General features: G+C 40.6%; 1 protein-coding gene across 5 annotated transcripts in view; it reads left to right on the plus strand.

Annotated features, from left to right (window-relative positions):
- Window positions 1-24,290, plus strand: part of MYO1E (myosin IE) — a 226,095-nt gene that overhangs the window by 158,681 nt on the left and 43,124 nt on the right. For 4 of the 5 annotated variants that reach the window (XR_001523440.2, XR_001523441.1, XM_015638490.2 and 1 more), the window contains 2 exons: window positions 21,273-21,416; window positions 23,996-24,085. Coding sequence is in view for 3 of the 5 variants with exons in the window: in XM_015638488.2 (XP_015493974.1) it covers window positions 21,273-21,416; window positions 23,996-24,085 (234 nt within the window). In the remaining 2 variants the exon portion in view is untranslated. Of the gene's footprint in view, window positions 1-20,865; window positions 20,885-21,272; window positions 21,417-23,995; window positions 24,086-24,290 lie in introns of those variants that run through there. The other variant, XM_015638489.3, reaches the window with a different exon arrangement.

Here is a 24,290-nt window from a genome sequence, read left to right on the forward strand (position 1 = left end):
CACTAAGAACAGAATTACTTCAGTTGGATTTATTTTCTCCACTTAAAAACTGTGCCTTACAGTCGTGTTTCCACGACTTGATGCTGTGTTGTTGGTAGTCTCCAAAGCCTTTTTCAGTGCTTCCCCTCGAGCATACACCAGGAGCTGCTATATTGGTTAGTAATTGCTAGATTCAGCAAACCAAAGTTTCCTACAAAAACATTCTGGTCTTTGCAGTGGAAAAGCAAAAATAGCTTCTCAGAGTAGGGCAGTTTGGATGTGTTCAGTTTTTGAGGGGATCCTGGCTGGTTTTTGTGTATCCTGCAGGACTTGAGCAGACTGAAGTAAGGTGCCTTTTTGGAATTGATTTGCCCTGGTGGAGGGGGGAAGCGTCAGCTTCCTGCTATGGAGGAGCAGTATAAACCTGCTGAGAAATCTATTGCAAAGGAGCTAAAAATGCTTAATTTTCTCCTGAGCTGTACCCAGACTGTTGGCCATTATTTGCTCTGCTGTCTGTTGGCTTTGCAAAGCATCTCTTCCTGCTTTTTCCTGGGGTAGCTGGGAGTTGATAATCCCAGCTGTCTGCAGGCACCTTTGCTGTGTGTACTGGTGGCACTGGCACATGTGCTGCTGTGAGGAGGGAGGGACTCCCAGCTGAGGATGGCACTCAGCAGCTCCTTGGGTGTTTGGTGGCCAGTACTTGCCCATGGCTGTGGTTCAGAGCCGTGGCAGGAGCTGTGGTTCAGAGCCCTTGCAGGACCTAGAGCCCATGTTGGTGAACCTTGTTACAGGAAGAGACTGCCAGCAAATAGAAGTTGGAGTAACTTCTATGTACTGTGCTGTTTGTTATGTTTTTTAAAGAAGGATTAGACCTGACCCAGAGAAAAAAGTGAACTGGAATGTTTTGTAACAAATGGAGATCCTGTAATGGCTCTGTGTGTATGTGGATGTCTGAGCTTAGGTCTGGCCTTGAATGAGCAAAATCTTCAACTCCATTTGAAGCAGAGCTGGGAGTGGGGAGAATGACTTCATTGTAGGAAAGGCCACTGCTTTTGCTGTTCTGCCGTGCTTCGGTTATTTTTTCTCAGCATTTGGTTGCTGCCACAGTTTGAAGCATGAACTGTTTTCAGATGAGAAGGAAAGCAGGGATGGGTCTTCAGCAGAGCAAGTCAGGTCAGAAGTGTACCTACAAGTGAAAGAAGACTTGGCAGTACCTGAGTACCCAGTATCTGAAACTTGACGTCATGTTGAGTACTTGTTTCTAACAACTGAACCTGGCTTCTTAAGCAGCTTAGGTATTTGTCTATAATTGTTACTCTTGTGTCTGAGCATTCTGTAATATATATCTACATAGCAATAATGGGCTAGATTTCAGTGCATTGGAGAAAATAAGAATTTGCCCAATTTGATACTTGCTTAGCAATAACAACATATAACAACAGTATATATTCTGGTATGTGGTCAGCAAAACTTAGATTTGATAAAACTGCAGAGGCTTCTGTTGTGATTTTAAAAAGTATATATATTAAAGGAAATTAATCTGTTATAGATTGAAGCTGCCTCCAAGCACTCAGAATGTGTTCTCTACAGCCTCCAGTGACTTTGACCTCAGTCTCAGGAATATGTAATGAAGTGTGTGAGACTGCAAAGTGTTGAAATTCAGTAGCACGGAGAAAATGGATTAATTATTTCACATTGATAGGGCTATTTTTAACTGGCAGTTCTAATGTTGAAAGGAGTACTTGGTTTGCCAGTTCCAGTGTCAGTAACCCAGCTGACTGCTCCAGGAGCCTTAACGCTGTTCCCTTGAGTACTATTTGTTAGAGCTTTTCTAGTGGTAATAGGAATTCTGGTTCCAGAGTTCTTAATGCCTCAAATACCAGCACACCCAGTCCACAGAGACCTGATCTCAATATGCAGAATAAATTCATGACCAGCAGTGGTTTCTTCCTGTCATTTACTTTGTGTTTTTATTCTTGGTACATTCTAGGAGCACTTGAGAGGAAGTGTGGCAGTGGCTACTTACTCCCATATTTGGTATTATTCTGGACAGAATGGACATCCCTTACTGAAGGAGTGGGGTGATACAGTGTTCCTGGACAATCTAACCTGCCCCCACCACAGCTTAATCTTGGCAGAGTCATAGGGGTGCATTTCCTTTGCAGCTGTGCATGGTGCAGTTTTCTGCCTGGAGTGATAGTTATCATTGGTGGCACTGGTGGGGTCACTTAAGATAGGTGGTCCTGTCTCTTCACAATACTAAGAACTTGTATTTACATGGTTACAAATCCTTGTTCTCCAGTAGAGCTTCCATAGCTCTACACATTAGTTGTGGTATATTTTGTGTTATAAAGAGTAGGAATTAGTGAGTGTTACTAAGTACTATAGTGAAATGAGCACTCAAGTCTTTAACTGTAGGAAAGGAAAGAATATTTAGAACATCGACTCACTTGCATCTCCTGACTTTCTCCTTGGTATTTGTCCTGAGACTTTTACCAGAAAGAGCTCCTGTCTTCTGTACAGATTTAGGGGTGGGGAGGGAACCCCAAGCCCTAAATCTGCTTTCTTAAATAGTCACTATTAAAGCCATATTGGGAAAGAAGCAAATACAATATATTTTGAAAAGCATTGCACTCACTGACAGCGTAGGCACTACTTCCTCCTGGAATAGCTGGCTACCTTATCTGCTTCCATGCAATTCACCAGTAAAAAGACAAACTAAGGACTATAGAAATTAATCTTTATTTTATTAGTCCTGAGATTGACCTTCTCTTGTTCTGAATTATTACAGTATGTACTTAAACCGAGACTAAGTAAGTTCAGCTGCATGTGTCAGAATGCCTAAAATTAATTCTTTATGGATACAGTCTTGACAGAACTAAAACCTTCTAGTTCTGAATAAGAAAGGAATGTCTGAAATTGAACCAGGAGAACAGAACATAGTAGAGCATTTTAAATCCCTGTTTCAGTGCCACAGGATAAGTTTATAGAGTTGAACAGCTGGGTTTTTTCCCAGAACTGAGCATTTCTTTTGGAGAGAGGAATTTAAGAGCTATTTATTCTGAAAAGGGGCTTAATGGTATGAAAGCTGACAAGTGCTGAAGCAAGACTTTTTGAGCTGTAGTGACAGTTCAGCCTGTTCCCTTAGAGTGTAGTCAGGTACTTCATAAACCACTGAGGATGTTCTGATGGAGGTTTAGAAAATGGTAGTTTGTAATGGAGGAGTGTGTTGTTACCACAATTAATGAATTAGTCATGAAGAGCTATTTAGTTTGACACACCTCGAGAGTGTTCACCTACTGAAATCAGGTTTTCTTTTGTTCAGGTCATTTCTTAATGATACAACAGGCTGAAGTGGTTTTGCACCTGAGGCCATTAGGTGATTTTTTTCCACTTTTGACTTGTCCCATCTGTGGATCTGTTCTGAGACCAGAACACATTTAAAATGTAGCAGTCAACAGGCTTTACCCTGCAGCTCTGTGGGGGCTTCTCTGAGTGTGGCTGGAGTCCAGCCTGGGACTGGGAGGGACAAAGCCAGCAAAACTGGTCCTGTCAATTTGACTGTAACCCATGTATTGTGGTTTGCACTGGGTCTCTGATACTCAAAAATGGTTAAATAGCTCTTAGCTTAGTGGGGGGTTGTGTGGGGAGGTGGGAAGAGAATTAAATCAGAAATGCCGTTTTGGTTTTTTTTACTGTTCTAGAAGCATTTAAGATGCTGGGGAGTTCTTCCCAGTCTGCACCTCAAAATATATAGAGGGAGAGTCAGTAATTGTGATGTTAACACCTGTGGTGAGGTAGCTGTGGTCATTCATTTTACATCTGAAGCAGACAGTATATTTGAAGAATATACCTTTTTGTTTAAAGGTTATTTTGCCAATAACTGCACTGAGATCTTAAGGTTAGAAGTCAAGGTTGTTGTGGTGTTTGTTTTGGGTCTTTTTTTTTCCCCCAAGCCTTTGAAAATATTTTATCATCCTGCTCTTTACAGGTGTGGAGTAGTAGATTAACTACAAAATACTAATCCTGTTGCTGTTTGCTCATTGATAGTGCAGGTGTACAAACAGGAAAGGAAAAAAACAAGGGGGAAATTAATATAATCTGATTGCTAAAACAAAGAAGCTCAAATTTAGTAGCTAAAATTATGTTCACGCTGGTAACAGGATACAGTGAACAATGAAACAATGAAAAATGAATTCTGTAGCTAATTGTGTCCTTTTAGGGCTTGTTTTGGAATTGTACTTGACCAATTGAAACTCTTCAGGGGAGTAGAAGTCAACCTCATTTAAATGAACCAACCTACTTTTTTTGCATCATGGCTCAATGAGATACCTAGGCTTTTATATTTTTTTTTTTTTTTAAGACTTTGGAATATATCCAGGAATTAAAACCATCTAGTTTTTTGGTTTTTAAGGTGGTGTTTTAAGTCAGGGCAGGTCAGGACACTGTATGTATTAGAAATGGCAGGTGGGGAGAATACTTTTTTGTTGTTCTAGCCATTTGCTACTATGGCTATAGTAAAACATGCAGTTTTGCCCCCTTATTCTGTTGTTATTATGTTCTGGCTTCCAGTCCCCAGTGTGACAATGTGGGAGAACCTTCTGGAGAACCAAAGCTGTGCAGAGCCTTTGTGATCACTCTGTGGGTGTTGCTTGGTTCTGGTGCCATTGGAATAAGGACGGAGTGGGGATTACATCTGAGGCATGTCCCTACCAGCTGCCCTGCACTGTGCTGTGGAGCTTTCCTAGGAGCTAAATTATCTATAGTGTGAGAGAGGGCTGGAATCCTCTGCTGGTTTTGACAGATGATACATGCAAACTTCGTTGTGCCCTCTGGGAGGGAAATGTGACTTGGTCCACAGTAGGCTGAGTGACAGAATTTTCTTGAACGGGAAAGAGAATAAGGGAAATAAATCTTAAGAGGGAATGGTCTGGAGACCGGCAAGATGGTGAGAGCCTAGTCTGGTTCAGCAAGCTGCTTCCAATTTCCATGTGAAGTTCTGCTCCTTCAGCTCTACCTTAGTAGTGCTCTTTCTGTCTGTTCACAAGCCTTTAGTATTGCTGATGGAATTGATTCAGTCTGACACCTCTGATTCTAACCTCATAGAGGAAATGTGTATTTGTCCTCCTATCCACAGATCAGCCATGTGGCTTTGAAATACTTGCCTGAATCTGGTCTTAGCTCTCACCTTCTATGGTTGCCTTCCTCATGCCTTCCCTTCTACATCTTTAACTCTCAGCAAGCCTTTGCAGAGGTCTTTTGTCTTCAGCTGCAAATGCCAAAGGCCATTTCATTACACTTCATTACAGGCTTTCAGGGTGATTTTGGGGGTTTATCCCGTAAATGTTATCTGTAATGATGTAATGTGATGTCTAAGTTATGCTTTCACTAGTAGTTCTAAACAGGTTTAGGCTTGCTCAGGCAATGGTGTGTATAAACATTGGATCGTTTTTCTGGTCCTTATGTAAAGTGCAGATTTTCTTGGCAGTACATACTACAGAGAAACTTGCAATGAAATATGTTGTATAAAGGCAAAGAAGTTCTATTTTGTACTTTTCAGTAAGGTCACAGAGATGAAAATGCATGTACAGATGTACATTTGTAATTCATGAACGTGGTTATGTGAATGTCATGTTATTACTTAAATGCCTGTATATGAAATGTGTGACTTTAGCAGTACATTACGAGTATTTTTTTTTCTTTGTAGTAGTCCTTACAGCTACTGCTGTCGAGTGTTGGACAGCTTTTCAAAGTGCAATGAAAGATATAAATAATCGATATGTTAGCACTAAAGAGGCAGAGCATCCTTGAGGATAGACCTCCACTAGGAATCTGGAATACCTGGTGTTAGGTATTGCTTGTATTCCACAGACCACAAGTGTGTGTTAGAAGATACAGGAAAGCCTTTCTGTCATTCAGACTGTCACCGAATTATTTAAAATGCAGAGCATTTTTGAACCTGCTGTCAGCACTATCTAGAAGCAATACAGCTGGTGGATTTAACTTTTACTTGCAAAATGTTTCATGGCACCTTTTTTCACAAATAACCAAAATCTGACACTTTATTTGCAAGGTTTTGTCCCTTTTGATAGCCCTTCTGCTAAACTGGCAATTACTGACTCATCCATGACTAAATTGCTACTATTGTTCCCTAGAAATCTGGGCTTTACCTGATGCTCTCCCATGCAAGCGCTATGTAAATCAACCCTTGCTAAACATTGAGATTTGACAGGAGCAAATTGCAAAGTAACATAGCTGCAGGCTGCTTCCTATTCCTCTTATTGTGTTTAAGCAGGAAAAAAATTATTCTGGCAGTCAGACATTGCAAAAGGAGCATGCAGAAGCACATCTGCATATCTTAATAGTTTGATTCTTAATGTAGGGATTTTAAGAGATGCTTTCATTAACTGGATAAGACATGCTTAGCTGCATAACATAGTTGTTCAAATTAACGTTTTGAAGAGGAAAGAAAAAGGCACAGGCAGATGGCTGGGATGGCTGAAGATCATCACACACATGCCCAATGTGTGATGTCTTTTTTCACTATATGATACGTGGAACTGTGTGTGTTTTGTAGAAAACAAGCTTTTCTCAGTGATGTGCTCAGGTTTATTTGAAGTATGGTAATTACCCTGGATGTATGTGCGGTCTGGAGAGTGAGAGCCTGGAGAGCAGCACCACGGAAGAAGGGACCCAGAGTCCTGGTTGATGGCGAGTTTTAACATGAAGGCAGCCGTGAGAGCCAGGTTGTTCTGGGAGAGCACCAGGGCCAGCTGGGCAGGGGGGAATTGTCCTGCTCTGCTCTGGACTGGGGCAGCCTCACCTCCAGTGGACACCCACAATACTGAGCTGTTAGAGAGTGCCCAAAGCAGGGCATGACGATGGGGAGGGGAGGCTGTGAGGAGCAGCTGGTCTGTTCAAGCTGGAGGACACCAAGGGGAGACCTCATTGCACGTACAGCCTCCTCGTGAGGGTAAGAGGACGGGCAAACACTGATCTCTCTGCTTTTGTGACCAGTGACAGGGCCTGAGGGAATGGCCTAAAGTTGGGTATGGGTTGGTCTAGTGTGGACATTAGGGAAAGGTTCTTCACCCACAGCATGGTTGGGCTCTAAAACAGGCTTCCCAGGGCAGTAGTCACAGCACCAGCTCGACAAAGTTCCAGGAGAGTTTGGTCAATGCTCTCAGGCACATGGTGGGATTCTTTGGGATATCCTTTATACATGGAGTTGGGTGTTTGTGGATCCCTTCCAGCGCAGGATATTCTATGATTCTGTGGCTTTAGCAGAGGTTTTGAGAATGGGAGACTCCCAAACCTGTGTTGGTAAATGACCAACCTTCAAATCCCATGTGATTTACTGAAAGGACTAAAGCAGACTAGTGTCTTTACTCCCTTTTCCAGTATATGCTTTAAGTCTTACATGGTGTCCTGCATGGTGACTTTGGTGGGCCCCAATTGCCAACAGTGGTGCTACACCTGGCAGGGTTGAAGCAGTAGGAGGTGATGTGGCTGTGAACTGTGAGCTTTTTGTCTAACTTCACCCCTGGTCTGCAGCTGCCCCTGAATGCTTCTCTAGTATGAGTAAATGTGAGAAATGCAATCCAAAATCAGTCTTTCAGTAAGTTAATATGAAATGAAATCAATAGATATCTGAAATATTATAATAAGATCTTACCATACTGCATATAAAAAACTGAATAGGAAACTGTGAAGTGGGATTATTCATCTACCTATTAAAAAGCTGAACTAGATGAGGCATTCCAGTGCATGCAGGCTTTGGGTTATGTTTCTGCATTTAAATGCAACAGGACCTACAGTAGGAATTATTTTGTGTTGATTGTAAACAATTCACAAATTTTACTGAAGAACAGTTCCTGCTGCTATGTTCTTTTATTTTGGAAAAATGTAAAGAGAAAACCCCAAGGTTTTGGTTAACATAGGTGATTCTGATAGCTTTCATTGATTGGGTTATTAACGAGGAGTGAGTTTGAAGTACTAAAAATTGTATTCTCAATGGCAACATAGCAATTGGTTTAGCTGCTGGCACTCTTCATACCTTGCTTGTTTAAAAAAAAACAAACAACTGTGTAAGGAGTTCCTTTGGTCTTGTTGGGTTTGGACTTATGTGACTTAGTTTTGTTGATACTCTTTTGTGTGTATTTGTGTGAAGTTATCTTGGAAGATATTTGAAGATCCAGCTCTATAAGGAGTGGAACAAATTGTCCTTCGTTTCAGTAGGACAGATTAGATGGAATCTGTAACATAGGGTTTCAGTCATATGAAATGTGCAAAGAGGAAAACATAAGATGTGTGGATTGTGTCCTTTTTTAAAATTTATTTTTAAAAATGATGCTATCCTTAAAAACAGATAGACTACTTCATTGTCTTTCATGCAGTCCTGCAGATGGTAGTTGGCCTAAATACTTTTTGCAGAAGCAAATGATTTTCTTCTCAACAAATCCTTACTAGGCATAAAGAAAACTGGCAAGTTATTACAGATACCTGGATATTTAATGATTCTTTTTTCTTTTTTAATTGTGTGTCTTCATAATTAGAAGACCTTTGGTTTTGAAAGCCTCAATGAGTTTCAGTATTTTAGGTGTTGAATAATTCATGATGAACTTTGTTTACACACTGTTTATTTCCCAAAGAACCTCAAGCAACTTTTATTAATAAAAGACTTTACCACATTCCTTAATTGAGAATTATCCTCTGGTTAATTACATTTGGCAAAATCTTAGCTATGTTTATTTAAGGACTGGTACTCTGCTGAGTCTCAGTGAGGGATGCCTGGATCCAAGTCAGAACTGGGAGCTGTCTGTTGTGGATCATGCTGGGGAACCCCTGAGCCCTGCAGAGCCACTGCTGCAGAAGCCAAAGGCCAGCTGAGACAGGAGTGAACAGTGCTCACAGGTAAAAGGAGCAAACCCTGCTACTACCAGAATAACAGACTGATCTTGGGCAACTTGAAAATGGAACAAAACTCTTGGTCCCTTCCAGCAACTACAGTAAAAGCCCTGGAAATGTGTCTGCAGGTTTAGGATTATCCAAATGTTAATACAGCATGTTCAGCCCTTAGTCAGCATTGGGGAAGCCTGTAGAAAGTGTCAGTGTCTTTTAAGAAAAACACTTTTACTCCTGGAATGCTCCCAACATTTCTTGGTTTTCATCTGATTCTTATTGTAACTTGGGGGTCCCTCAGTATTTCTAGATCAGGTGTGAAGATGGCAAAGGAACTAGTATTGAAGAAAACTGTATTGGAATGATTTGTCGAAGCTAATTAGAATTCTGCACAGAGTAGTTAGGAATGAGGTGAAGTTGAGCTGCAATGGGTGGTACCTGTTCATGGATTGTGTCCACCTGGGTGCCTCACTCACAGGCATGGTGCTCAGCCAGGGCTGTGTGGCAGCAAAGGCACAGCTACAGGTATTGCATTTGGGTTGCTCTTCCAGCGCACCACTTAAAATTGCATTTCTGTTAGGCAAGATGGAGTCAAAGGCAGCGTGTGGTTGAGAGACTTCAAGCTGCTGCCATGGTCCTGATGGGGTCATAAGGAGCATGTTGTTTATCAAGCTGTCGTGTAAACTTAGAAAAAAGCTGCTTGAGTGCAAGTTACTTTGTAAGCCAGAACTTTATTTTTAAGAAACACAAATCTTGCATGTTGCATGGTATGTAGAAAAAGGTAAGGCTGCTTTATGGGCTTCACCAGTGTAATGAATTGCAGCAGCCAAAAGTTAAAGGATTTTAAAGATCTGAGCATCTGTTCATGTCCAGGTTGTTTGGGGTGGAGGGAATGAAACAATATTCACTGAACAGTTGTCTTGTTTGAATCAGAATATTATGCTTAGATGAAGAAGCAATTCAGCTGGTTTTAGTTTATATTTTAATTCAATATTATTTCAGTTCATGTGGGTTTCAGTCAGAGGTCTGAAATTGAATGAGTCCAGAAGTTGAAAGCAAGGTACATCACAAGCATTTAAGTTTAGTGTGGGTTTGTGTCAGAATGCTGCAAGGCAAAGTCTTCAGCCACAGTTTAGCATCTGACACTTAAAACTGTTTTCTTCAATTACCCCAATCTTGAAACCTTGTGATTTAGCTTGAATTTCACCCGTTCTGGGTTTTCATCATGAATTTTAGCACTTTGCTAAAGACATAGAAACGGGAAATTAAAGGGAAAAGAAAATGCAGCATCACACTATACCAGTACAGAGGTTCTTTTATTTAAAACTAGGGTATTAATCTGCAGTGGTCTGAAGCAGTTTCTCCTCAAAGCTGGCACTTGGCTTTTTACTTGGTTTCCCCTTTAACAGAAATTGTAGGAACCTTATGTATATTTATGATGCTGATGCTGAATTGCAAGGTCTAAAGACATTTAAATTTGGTCTTTTGCATAATCCTGCCAAGTCTGTGATAAAGTTACAGGTTTTGTAAAGCAGCTTCTTTGGCTGGCATCTGTGCTCAGAGCATAATTATGCCAATACAACACCTGTGAGACTGAATCTAATGTCCTGATAGCATCAGTTTCTCCTAGCAAATAGATGAAGAAGGGTAGTTTGGGAATAATGTGCTTGTTCACACATCTGGTAAAAGACTAGAGCTACAAAACCATCTTAATTTTCTGTTAGCTGTCTTGGTTCAGGAAAAATTTGAATGCTAAATATTAACATTAAGCAGTCTCACATACTTAAAATAAGATTGAGGGGAAATATCTGTTTTTGTGCTAAAATCTTTCATAGACAAATAGGAACCATCACTTTAGCTATGAAGTGAACTTCTGCCCAAAGTTAGTAAAAGACAAATCCTGGGCATGCAGAGATTGTACATGTGTTGGCAGTACAGAGCCCAGATAATAACTGTGAAAGCCTGGTCTCCTAGCAGTTGATGGTTGTATTAAAAAATGCTGGGCCAGACATTTTTTACATATTTCCATTAATAACCATGGTGTTCATAGAGTGGAATAAACACTTCATATTTGCAATGCGTTTCTATGCTTCCACCTTTCTGGGATATCAGCGTTACTGACAGTGTAGTGAGCTAGAACAGATCATGTATATTGATTTTTAGTTTCGTTTTCTTGGGTGACTGGTCAATCATTATGGAAATATGGAAGTCTACAGAGCCAGGATACAAGCCTAATACAAATCAGAGTAAATAATTTACAGCATAGGACTTTAGAGGAAGAAAATTAGACAACTGTAGGAAATCTTAAGCAAGATGGGTTAATAAAAAAAAAGTTCAGAGAATAGTATTCTTGTCTTACAGATTTGAAAGTTACTGTAATAACAGCAAATGAAGTAAACTAGCATATTGATTAAATGACAGTAAACCAGTTATTCTATACAACCAGAGTGTTACATGCTGGATTTTTAAATTTATTTTTTCTCAAAACTACCTCAATTGAATAGTCAAAGCTGCTTTAGAAAATTAGTGAAATGACAAATACTAGCTTTATGAATAATGTGGAAGATAATCTGGTTATGAGAATCTGTCTGTTGTGGATATTGGACACTCACTGGGCCCTGCTTGCCCTGGCAGAATGTGACTATTGGGTAAAGTAAGAGCAAAGCCCTGACAAAGGCTCAGTGAAGCTGTGTGTGAGGTTGCCTCCTGCCAGAGGTGAATGTACAGCTGAGAAGGTGGATTAGTATCTGCTTGAGTCTTTCGCACAGGGTGTGAGATTTTTTTGGGTCTTTTTTTGGGTCTTACGTTTATGGCTTCTCCCAAAATTTTTGCCTCCTGATGGTTTTTGATTAACTTTTATGGGAGTTGAAGTGAACTTGTAAGTTTGGTCCGTTGGCAAGATGTGTAACTTATTCCTGAGGTGGAATGTGCAAACCAATTCTTGTTTGTATTTATGTAATGATTAACCAAGGAAACGTTTGTATCTGGGTACACTGAAATAAATATTAAGGTTGGATTCTTTTAAAGTTAAATTAAAGGTTGAGCCAACGTTTCAAAGAGTCTTATTTCCCACGGTGTGTGAAGTAAAATCTGATTTTTGCACGAGTATCAAAACACAGTGGCTCATAAGGACTCGTGTTGAGCCACATGTGTGTTACCACCCAGCTGCTGGCTGTGCTGTAGGTGAGTGAGCACCACTCCCTGAGCCTTTCCCTGCTGCTGCCAGAGGTAAACAGGAAGCTGCTGAAGTCCTGGAGCTTTTACTCCCTTTAGTCAGCACTCCGTGAAATTAAAATAAACATAGAAAGCAATTTTTGCATCAGAACCTCCCCCAGTGTGGAGTTCCCCCTGACCCCCCAAACACTCTCCTCCAGCCCCCGGTGAGAGGAGTTGTCGGCTCCTGTTCAGTGGGATATTGGTGTGTGGGGAGCTCTCCTGAGTGCCCAGGGAAACCTTTCAGCTGTCCCCTGCACATCCCAGCTCACACCAACATGAGCTTCATGAAGCTCCTCTTGTCCAGGCAGCCCCAGCACAGACCTGCTCACAATCACACTGCCCTGAGCACAGTCCAAGAACAGATCAGCCAGCTCTCACCAAACATGAAAGCAGACATTCCTTCTTGGGGAAATCCTGTGTAAACCTAACAGTAAGCACTGGAATTCTGCAGATAAGCTCTTTATCACAGCCTCCACCCTGGTACACAGAGCAGTGATTGTCTTGTCCTGCCCCACTCATCCCCTTTGAAACTATGCATACAGGAGGGAAGATCAAAGCAAATGCCTCAGAAATAGGTGAACTTGAAACCAGTGACCACACTAATGCCCAGGTTAAGAAATAAGCAGTTGACTGCATATCTTATTTGTGGTATCAGAACAGTTAAATGTTACAGCTCTGAGCAGTGCATTGCACTAATAAAGTTTGGTGATGTCAGCACAAAGGTGCTTTTTGGTACATGCTGTTGAAAAAAACAGTCTTGGCCACGGTTTTCTGCTGTGTTGCAGCTTTTGCAGTTTCATCATGCCTGTTGCAATAAAGAGTGTTTTTCTTTAGCCTGAACTGCTGCAGGCATGTGACTACATGAGTCTCCACTTAGAAAAAAATATCTGTATTCCCTCTGGTTTGTAAATAAGTTCAGAAAATGGCATTTTTTAAAAGGAAAAAAAAATATTAAAACCCCATGAAAGAGACTCAGCTATAGACTTTATAAATTATTTTAAATGTAGTTGTTATTCAGGGGGATGATTTAGCTAATGCTTATTTTAGAAATTAGTCTTTCAATTCTTGTGGAATTGCTACATACTGTTACTCAACTAAATCAAACTGTTGGTATAAAAACATCTTGTTTGATATTCTTGATTAAAAGCAATATTAAAATAAGGTCTGTAATCTGCCCAATCTGTTGTAGTATTACAATCCATTAGTAATTGGTGAGGACAAATATACCCAACAAAATGTAGATAATTTTCAATTTTATTGAGAAGTGTAACTAAAAATACAATTGAGTATTTATTCTGGAGTTATGGTATCTTTCTGCTTATAGTTAAGCATTGAGTTGATTATGTAAACCTTTGTTACTGGGAATGAGATTTTTTCAGTCATTTGAAGGTTCTGGTGACATCAGTGGAAATGGATTTGGTTGATGCAGACAGAGTGTAAATTATGTACCTGGTACTGTTCAGCCACAGTGGAGTGCTGTCTATGTCTAAATGGTATTTTAACAGGAGCTGCTTTATTGCCTGGAAATCCTATTAATTCTAAAATTCTCCACATTTTAATACTTGCAAGAATGTATTTATTCTTTCATCCTTCAGTGTTGTCTTGTTATCAGTTTAAATGCTACATATTTCAGAAAAATTGCATTGCTCTTAATTTGTATTCTGCATAAATAAATAAAAAAAAGCAAAACCAGCAGCTAAAGAATGAGGCTAAAATTATTTTTCTTTTCTTGATATTGCATTGCCCCTCGCTGTTTTCTGGAAGGAGAGCATTGTGGTACAGGGAGGTGATAGGAGGGGAGTGTGGGATGAGCAGCCATGAAACTGACTGGAGACTCCAGGAGTAACCAGGTGCTTCCCACTACATCCCTCTGGCACAGGATTGTCAGCTGGGGGATGCTGCCGGGGCAGACTTTGGCCTCAAACTCTCAGGGTCATGTCTTGCAGTATCGGTCTGAGGAAACAAATGCCTTCATTTACAGAGAACAGAAGGGTCAGGAGAAGGGGAGCAGGAATGGGCTGCAGCCCTACAGAGAACAGAAGGGTCAGGAGAAGGGGAGCAGGAATGGGCTGCAGCCCTACAGAGAACAGAAGGGTCAGGAGAAGGGGAGCAGGAATGGGCTGCAGCCCTACAGAGAGGGCACTGACTGAGCAGAAAGGAATTCACTGTGGTGATTGTGGCCTGAGATTCCAACAGCTTCGAGATGGGCCAGGGGAGTGAGTGTTGATATCAGCTAGAACAGGACATGGTGGGGATGGTATTTTTGCAATGGGCCACGGATTTTACGTGCTCTGAAAGTTTCCATTGGCACCAACAAAGTGCAGGAACCCCAGCATCCACATGCACCACTCCGGCGTGTGCTGCGCTGCTGGTTCCACGCGTGGAGCCTCTGAGTCACACAGCTCTGAGATTCCTCACTATGGAGAGCCCAGTGACTTCAGTTTATTACTTAGTTTCAGGATGATCCAGGAAAAGTATTTTCAGTCTTCTGCTATAGGCAGTGGCATGTCTGAATCTTCTGATGGAGTTTTCAAACTGCATTTTTCAATTAAAGACCATAATAATATTGCATATAAGGTGTAAGATTGCTTAAACCCCTTTGAAACCTGTCTTTTATGGAGGAGAATGACACACATGAAATCTTCATTACGCTTTAAGATTGACATAGCCAAGATGAAAATACTTGTTTTCATTTATCTCTTACATTTCTTAAATTGCATGATAGGTATATACAGATGTGAAGTGCATATAAAATTTACAGCTCAAGAGTCAGTGTGCATGACTGCTGCTCAGTGCAATGATTGCAATACTGGGGGGGATGGTGGTGGTGTATATGCACACACATACATGGATGGACTGAAAGTTGCTATTGCAAAGCAGCCAGGGCCTATGCTGATCCACCAGTCCCAGGAAAGCTTGCTGCTCATGCAACAAGGAACAGGTCAGACATAGAGCAGCTCTGGAGACTTATTGACTGCAGTTCAGTAAGTGAGGTAAGACAATAAATATCTAAGAACAAGTCAACCATATTAAGTTGTTATCATTATTGCATTTCCTTAGAAAAATTATTTCTGGGAACATCAGGACAAAGCCACCCAGCAAGCTGTGGGATAAGCAAATAGGAGTTTACAGTCATTAACTACTTCCCAGTATCTGCTTGCAGTCTGTAACTTGTTTCAAAACCTTGGGCGTGTGTTTTGTGATCCTGTCCTCATTTCGGTCTGTTGTGTAGCTGTGACTTACTAAAAATAATCTTTCAAAACTTTTAATGAAAGTTAATTCTGATGCAACAGATGAACCTTGTGGTCAAAAACTCAAGGAACTTCTATTTTGGTAAGGTCCCATTACTTATCTTAGAGGAACGCCAATGTCGTTTCTGCCTCCCAAAAGTGATCATGATGTGTAAATCCTGTAGACTCATGCTCTCATCACTCCTGTTGTGTTAGAGCGTGTATTTGCTGTCCAGGTGAGCAGGCTCTGGTTGCTGTCTCGTCTCCTCCTCGTAGCCCTGGCTGCAGGGAGGTAAAGCCTGGCTGTTCCTGGCTCCAGAGCCCAGAGCAGGAGGTGATGGTGGCCAGGCCCTGCTGGGGCAGCAGCACCTGCACTGGAGCTGATGGGAGCAGGTGTTTGGGCTATTGGGATCTCCTGCAGCCTGTAACCACTTCTGGGCTCAGTCCTTCAGGTCCTGTTGGGCTGAATCCACCCATCTCTGAGCAAGCAGTGAGGACTTTTCCCCCCAGAAATTTTTTTTCTCAGTTTTATATTTCCATAGATGTGTTTCTTTGGATATTGACCTGCTAGTAGTTTCCATTCCTGAATACATTTTTGTTATTTTTAGTTCTCTGTTTAAGATGTCTGTCCTGCTGCTTAGATGCTCAATATTTTTGTTTTGCCATTTCCTCAAATCTTTAAGCATTGCTTTTCATCTCCCTTAATATTTTCCTCATGTTAAATTTAAATAAATGGCCTTTTATCTTTGTCTATCTTTCTGATTCTGCTCTCTTCCTTTAATTTCCTTTCAGAAATATGGTCACATCATTGCAGCCAATAAGTATTTTTTCTAACACAAGATATACAAGAGCTATTTTGGAGCACATTTGTTCACTATAGCTTCTCTGTTTTGATTATCCCTGTCAAGGACCAAAATTCACATTAAGTATTTTTGCAATATTCTGTGGGAACAGTAGACCCTTTAATTTTTTAGAAATATGTGAAAGATTCCTCAAAGTGGATTAGAAAAACTGGCTAATTTTGACAGATTATATCATTGCAGAAAGCCGTGGGTTTATTTTCTTGTTAGCTGGAAAAACGGATACAAATTATGTTTGTATGGGACTGGTGATATGCATCTTTTGGGAGAAGCATTGATGTCAGGTCTAAAGTAAATGGTGTGCAGCTTTGTCAGTTTTGGGACATCTTTGGCTAATGTGTATGTGTCTCACTTACTGTTTTATTCATAATACTGAGCTGAGGAGATAGGCACATGCTCCAGAACTACAAGGATTTTGTGCAGTAGTACCGTGTCACTTGAAAAGGGGAAGAAAAAGTCATGCTCGTGATTATTTGATGCTCTTACTCCCTCGTGGAGGCTGATAATCCCTTCTGCACTGTGATGGGGCATTGATGTTTGTTACTGAAAAAAGCTGTCAGAGATTCAGAGTGGCAACTTTACCCTCTGTGGGAATGAAGAATGATTATCGAGGGTATGTAGGTGGTTGTAGTTCAGGGAGAGTTCTGATGGACAAAGAGTAACAAGGTTCTCAGGCGCTGAATATACAGTCTCTTCTGATCCCTGGTTTTTAGTGCTTTATTTTTAGATGTTCTATTTTTAAACACCTTGATATACAAAAATATTTGCTTTTTTTTCCAGTTGAAAGAAAACCCATGTTGTGTCACAGCATGACTCTGTATTTTTTATAGCTACATCAAATACGTGTTGCTTAGGATAATGTAAGAATATACAAACCATAATAAAAGCAAAAATGAGAAAGCAGCAGTTGCTGCTGTAACACAAGGTGGAGGGCAGCAAAAAGAAATTCGGTAAATAAATGTCTTGCCAATACTTACTCACTCCATACAAAACAGTGATCTGCTTTAACCATATTGTACTGCCAGTACCAAAAGTAGTGCAGGAAGCATAGACAGTATTTAGTACATAGAATATATTTTGCATCCCGTTCTTGGTATTGCTGTAGCAGTTGTGTTAATCGTTGATGAGTGGGTGTTCAGGGACACGCAGCGAGAGAGAGCAGAAGGGAGTTTGCAGTTCCTGGGTGCCAAAGCTGCTGAGGGGCCCTGCAGGCCCCGAGCTCACGGGGTCAGCTTGTGACTCGTAAATATTATTCTTGTCAGTGCAGAGCACATCTGATTTTGAGCCTAAAACAGCAACCAAATGAGTTACAACAGCTGACAGCAGTGTGGTACACGCCTTTAATTGCAGCCTCACCAGTACAGCCTCCACTCCCTGTGAAACATCAGATGCTTGGGTTGGGAGCCCGGGAAGAGCCTGGGGGAGGCCTGGCAGCCAGGTTCTTCTGCACTGGTGTTTCCACTTCTGTGGCTTTTAGCAGCCTGTTGAGATGTGTTTTTGTTTTGGGGTTGGTGTTTTGTTTTGTATTTTTCTTAATCTGCCAAGCTCATTTTTTTCCAGCTGCTCAGACATTGTTAGTGCTGACATGAAGACTTTTATTTGCTTACTTATTGTACAGTTAGATCACACTTCAGAGAAAAGCTAAGAGAAGCCAAGTAGCTGACATCTGATCTGCAGGGCTTGGCCCAGGGCTGGACCTCGGGCTCTTCTGTGTCCCAGGGGAGCTCTGACAGCTCCTGGCTGGGGCTGTGCAGCATTGGCTGTGGGGCAGTTCTGCCACCCTGCTGCTGCTGGCTCTGAAGAACCTTCTGGGAAAGGAGGACACAAGCAGGCCAGGAGACCTGGCCTTGTGTCTGGATGATCCATCTGGAGAGGGGTGGAGGGAGAAGTGTGTCGTGTGCTGGACAGCAGAGGACAGCTAGCAGCTGAGTGAATTAGCCTGAGTGCACCTTGCAAAGCAGGTTTACCAAGTAACTAGCTCAAGTGTAAACTGTCCCCCCATTAGAGTGCTGCATTTTTATCTAGATGATGGAAAGCTCTGGCTAAAAAAAAAATAAAAATAAAAAAAAAGCTTAAATTATCAAGAAATAGGCAATAAGAACAAATATTAGTGCAATTTTTAAGCATAGAGCCTTGACCTCTGGTATGTAGCCTGGAGTTAGGTGAAGGGTTGCTTTTAGAATTGCTATGATATGAAGTCTTTTTCAGATAATTGATTATAGGAAAATTTTTTAAATTATTATTTTTTTTTATTTCAACTCTATTAAAAACCAGTTAGTTGTTAGCTGGACATGGTTATTGTACCAGTTGAAAGTGGCTGAAGTTGTTAGATTCAGTTTAGACTCTGTAGTTGTTGCTCATGCATGGAAGGGCAAGAACTTGGGAGTGGGTGGTGTCCTCTATCCAAAACAGTCCGTATTTTGTTGCCCAGACACAGAGGTGGTAGCCACTGCTCCTAGTCATCTCACTGGTGTTACCCCCTGGAGGAGGAAGAGTGAGAGCAAAATTTAACCACAGCTGGTCAGGCACTACCAAAGCTTGGGCTTATTTCTAGGTCCCAGTGAGAAGTCTGACAATAATGTGATAGTGATTTGCTGCTCCTCTGCACCTTTGAATGTAAGGCTCTGTTTTGAAAGGAAAAGGGTAATTCCGAACTACTACAAAACTGCCATTTAAATTGAGGAGTTACAACTTTAATGTGAACTACTCAGTGCAGTGACTCTCAGCTGTCTTCTGTGGCACTGTTTTACTGGGTATTTAGGCTGCTGCCTTTCTGTGAAACCCCTCTGCAGGGCTTGCAGAGTGTCTGTGGTCATGTGGCTCTCAGCTTTGATTGCTGCTGTGATTAGAGCTGGGCAGGAGCTGCTCTCAGGGGAGTTGGGCTGCCCTGGCACTGCCCTCTTGCTTCCCTGCTGGCTCCCAGTGCTTTTGGGGAAGAACCCTTTGGCCTAGTCCTGTGTGTGGCATGATCACAGTCAGCAGCATAGTGACTTGCATAAAGCTGCTGTTTTGCAGACAGTGTGCACATTTTCCATGTATCCTGTGGCTTTGCAAGCTTTGTGCTCATTGAGCTCCCTGGGTCTGATGCCATGGCTTCCAAAGGGAAGCTTGATTGTTTTCTCAGTCTCATTTCTTGCACGTTTTCTGTAGCTTACTCCATTATCTGATACTAAACCACATTCTGTATTTGTGGTTTGTGAACAATCCAGCTTTGTGAACAATCTAATTATCCATATTTATTTTGATACTGTACCTTTTTGTCTATTCTGCCAGTTCCTTTTTCCAAGCGTAATAATACAAATAGCTGAATACACTGAAGGAAATTATTCTTCTCCATTGGACTTCTGTTTTCTCCAAAAAGTCAAGCTTCAACAAATATTTTCAGTCATATGTTTTATGACAATTAGAAAATCGATTCTTTGTTTTCTCAGTGCTTCCAGATCACCACTTCCATTGTAGAGATAGAAAATTGACAAGGTTCACACAAGCTAAGCTAGTTTAAGGTTATTATTTTATTGAAAATCATGTACAGTTGTGGATGTTCAAGCAAATTGCTGACATTGTGTTTTCAGACATTTTAAACTTTGCTGTACTATATTTGAAACCATTCTTTTGATTTAAATTTGCAACTGTTCTCCACTGGTAATGGATCTGCATCAAGGATAGCAGTGGCTGGAGGCTTAAGAGAAAACACATATAAAGCCTACAGCTTCTGTGCTGTCTGCAGTAGCAGGGTTTAGTGGAAGTTAAATTAACTCGAGGTCAAAATCCAGTTGATCTTTTATGTCAGTTGACATCAAGCCAAGCTGTTGGCCTGGTGTAGCGCTTGGTGTTGGTAAAGTTGTGTGGGTCATTTGCAGAACTGTGTACACACAAGTTGCCCTTCTGTAAGTTGCTGATGGCCCATTTCAAAATACCAATGCAGGTGAAGTGTTCAGAGTACCTAAATTTTCTTCTTTAATCTTTACATTTTTTGCAGAATAAAACAATTCATGTACTTTATAATAATAAATTGCTTGTATCCTGGTGAATGTGACTTGATCCCAGATAAGGTACACCAGAATAGCGTAGTTAAATCACATTGTTACAAATTGTAGCACTAAAGAATATGGGGAATTTGCGGAATTGGCATTTTGTTGGCCACATCTTCCTTGACAGCGCACTTGATAACTTCTCAGTGTTAAATGTGGTAATTCCAGCATCACTAATTTCAGTATTGTGTAAGCAAAAATAAAGTAGAAAAAGATCAGAACTCCATTAGCATTGTCTGCCAGGCTGCAGAAAATAGGTTTGGGTTTGGAGAGCAGATTTATAGCTGAATTAATAGCCTTGATGTTGACTGAATTTAAATCTGTTTGTGGGTGTATCCATGGAACCAAACTACTGTTCAGATCAGCTGGAAGAAAAACAGATTTTGATTTCAAGTGGTACAGCATGAAATATCACATGTTCTAGTAGCATCCTGAAATAGTAGTCTCTGAGTGTAAGGAAGGAGTATCTATTTAGATGTCACTTGAGCATGGTGACTAACAGATCAAGAGGGACTGTGAAGACGTGCAGCCGACAAGCTGGGCTACATAATTCTCAGAACATCCCTGAATACTTAACTGCAGCAGGCTCACAGCTTCCCTCCCAGAAACAGCTTATGTGCAGCTTTGACTTAAGACTGTAAAGGTTGAGGAATTCACTGTGGTGATGGTAATTATCCTCACTGCTAATAGTTACAATGTAGGAGTGTATTTTTTGCATCCTTAGCTTCCAATAGCTGCTGTATCTCAATTGGAATAATTGGGGTTTTTTTCTACTAGATTTAAAAATGTCTGCCATCTGAAATCTGTTCTGTGTGTAGGTGGTCACAAAACCCCATGGAATTACCTTCTAGTTTTGGAGGGCAGTGCAATTCTTTAACAGTGCAGAGGCAAGTCAGCTGGCACCATTTATGTATGCTTTCATAGAATGCCTGGATCAAGGAATAGAATTCAAAGAAAAACATTTGGGAAGTTGGAATTGGAATAATTGTTTTTGGTTACTTAGTGCTGATGAGAAATATAGTAACCTTTGTGGTGTTCATTGTGCTTTCCTGCAGGGCAGCAAAGGACACTACAGATACCACTGGCAGAGCCACAATGTCAAGCACAGCGGAGTGGATGATATGGTCCTGCTTTCCAAAATCACTGAGGATTCCATAGTGGAGAACCTAAAGAAACGATACATGGATGACTATATTTTTGTATCCTTTGTTGGTTTTGTGGGGCCCTGTGGCCTTGCTGAGCCACTGTGACACTAATTATATGTATGTATTCTCTTCAAGCAGATTGCTCAAGGATGCTAAACATTTTATGTGACACTTCACCTGAGATAACAGAAAAGGCTTTGAAAACTCAGCTAATTATGAGAGTGGAAAATAAGATAGCAAAAATTATTTTAAGGTATTCTTTTTAATAGGTTGAAGATGGTACTTCCATGTTTTTACATTCCCTGAAGCCTCCTTAGGGAATGCTACTTCTAAGAGCAAGAATTAATAGGTTTTAGGTGTGTGTACATTTACTGATGTGTTGTCTTCTATACCTCCAAAATTATAATGCTTTCAAAATAACATTTCTTTTGTGACATAACCCCACTTACAACATACTCTGAAATTGTTAATACTATGAATCATGGGATGATGGAAACAGGTGTATGTGTCAGCATCTGTAAATCTTCAGTGTTCTCACTTAAATTTTTTTCTGTGATTAATGAAAATGTGAAAATTTAAATACCTGAACATGCAACCTAACAGGAAGAACAGACTTCAGTACCCAAAGCTTGCTGTTTTACAAAAAATTCATATGAAAGCAATTCCTTAAGAAAAGAATAGTCACTATTTATTTTTCAGCTTTAACAATATAACATGAGCTGCATGAGAGTTTGGTAAATTCTAGTCAGTGATTATGACTAGAAAGTTATGCTGTTCTTTCTGTTTTAGCCAGGTTTTCATACTTCCTAGTTGTATCTGGAGAATAATTTCCTTGAAGAGTTTAACATATTTTAGCAGAAAGGGGAGGAAATATAAGACCTCCTGGCTGTTTCCATATATTTAGATGGTCAAGAGCTATGTAGCAGCTCAGTTCAGCAAGGACTGATAGAGGAAAGTTCATGTTGCAGTTGTTCCATCACCAACTGCAGAGGTTTCCAATACATGTGTGAACATGGGTTTGAATCCCCTGTTCACAGAAGTACCACATTATTATTAGAATTGCTTTATAGGAGCATGATGAAGTTGAACAGTATTTGGCAGACTGTAGTACAGGGACAAGCTGCAGAATCCTTCCTCGTAGTAACACGGGTGCTTCTGGCCCCTCGCAGTGTGTGCACAGGGACTTCAGTGCTCTGTGTGAGAGAGCTTTTTGCTTTTTCTTTTTTATGCAAATAGTGAGATTAACATGGGGATGGTCTTTCTGCTGAAGCTGGAATAAGAGTGTTTTCTGAGAGGATTAGTGGTCACATTGAGGGATTGGTCTTCCCTCATGTAGGGAGAAAGACTCCTTTTGCAGTTCTGTGAAGGCTTTTCATTCAAAGATGAAGATCATCCCCTGAATATTTGAATTGTTTGCATGTCCACCCATGAATGAACATTTCTCAGTGCTACATTGTACAGAGATGACGGAATCATCCCAGAAAATGCTGGTATTGTTTGCCAACAGAAAACTGTCACTTCAAGTGTTTATACTGACAGAATGAGGAATTGATCTTTTATATCCAAGACCCAGATGTTGTCACTCTTTTTGAAATAAATTTAAAATGTATGAAGAATGCATTGCAAATTAATATTACAGAAGTTATGTTCATTTAGTTACAGTTTTTCTCTAACATGTTACCTTTGTGCCTTGGCATCACAGTAGAAGATTCCTACATAGGACAGTCTGACAGGATGGATTTTTAAATTTTCCTGCTTTGTACAGAAAGCTTAGATAGCAAGTTTGCCTGTGAACAATTCCAGATGGTTAATGAAACCTGCAGTACAGCATTTTGGACCCATAGGTATGGGCTCATTGCTGACTCCCAGCTCACTGAAAAATGATATTGATACCTGTGAATTACTGTTGTGTGATGGGTACTCTGCAGCTGTAGTTCTAAAGGTTTATGAAGTATTTGAAGTGCAGAGCATGTACAGCTGAATGCAGAATGATGAAATACTGTATTAAAAACGTTGCAAAAAATCTAATAAGGGCTTGAAATTGAGTGTCTTGGTACAGGGCAGCCTGCAGGAGAGGACTCTGAGGGACTGTTAATAGTTTCACTCATAAAATAACACCACAGGCTGAATTACCCAATTCCCCCAACACCCCCCAGTGCATGCAGTGAGTAATTGTCTGATTTAGCTTTGCAGTGGCTGTTTCCATCCGGCTCTGCTTGCTCAGCACTGTCCTGTGAGATCAGAATGTGTCACTGCACTGTATTCTGCAAAAGGTCAAACTGATATTTTCTAATACTGACAATACGACCTCTTCAGTTACAAAGGATTAAAACCAGTTCAAATGTGCCATTTCCTTTCTGTGTTTTTGTTCAAGGTGTGTCATGTTTTGGCCTTTAATACATGTTTCTATACTTAGCTTGTCCTAAAATAAGATAATACGAAAATATTCCAATTGAATGGTATGCTTATATTGTTGTAAGCCTGCTAATTTAATTTTTATTAACAATTGTTGTAAGCTGTGGTGGTTTTACTATTTTTTGAAGTATTATGTAATAAGTGGACAAGTTCTTTGTCACCAGTAGTAAGATGATGCTTAATAAAACTGTGGTTACCTTAACTTCTCTTGAATGCAGACGTACATTGGCTCTGTGTTAATCTCTGTGAACCCTTTCAAGCAAATGCCGTATTTTGGGGAAAAGGAAATTGAAATGTACCAAGGAGCAGTAAGTAAAGCAGTCTAAAATATTGTGCAGTATTCAGGGGCTTGGAAACACTATTCTACACAGTTTAACACTTGGAAGTGTTTGTTTCTGGGTTTGCTGGCGTTGTGCTGGCCTGGGAGAACTTGGCACATAGTCATTGCCATAGACTGAGTCGTCAGTTTGAACTGCAATTGTAAGATCATTATTTCAAGAAAATACTTGTATT

The sequence above is a fragment of the Parus major genome, chromosome 10 (genome assembly GCF_001522545.3).
Source record: "Parus major isolate Abel chromosome 10, Parus_major1.1, whole genome shotgun sequence".
Lineage (NCBI taxonomy): Eukaryota > Metazoa > Chordata > Aves > Passeriformes > Paridae > Parus > Parus major.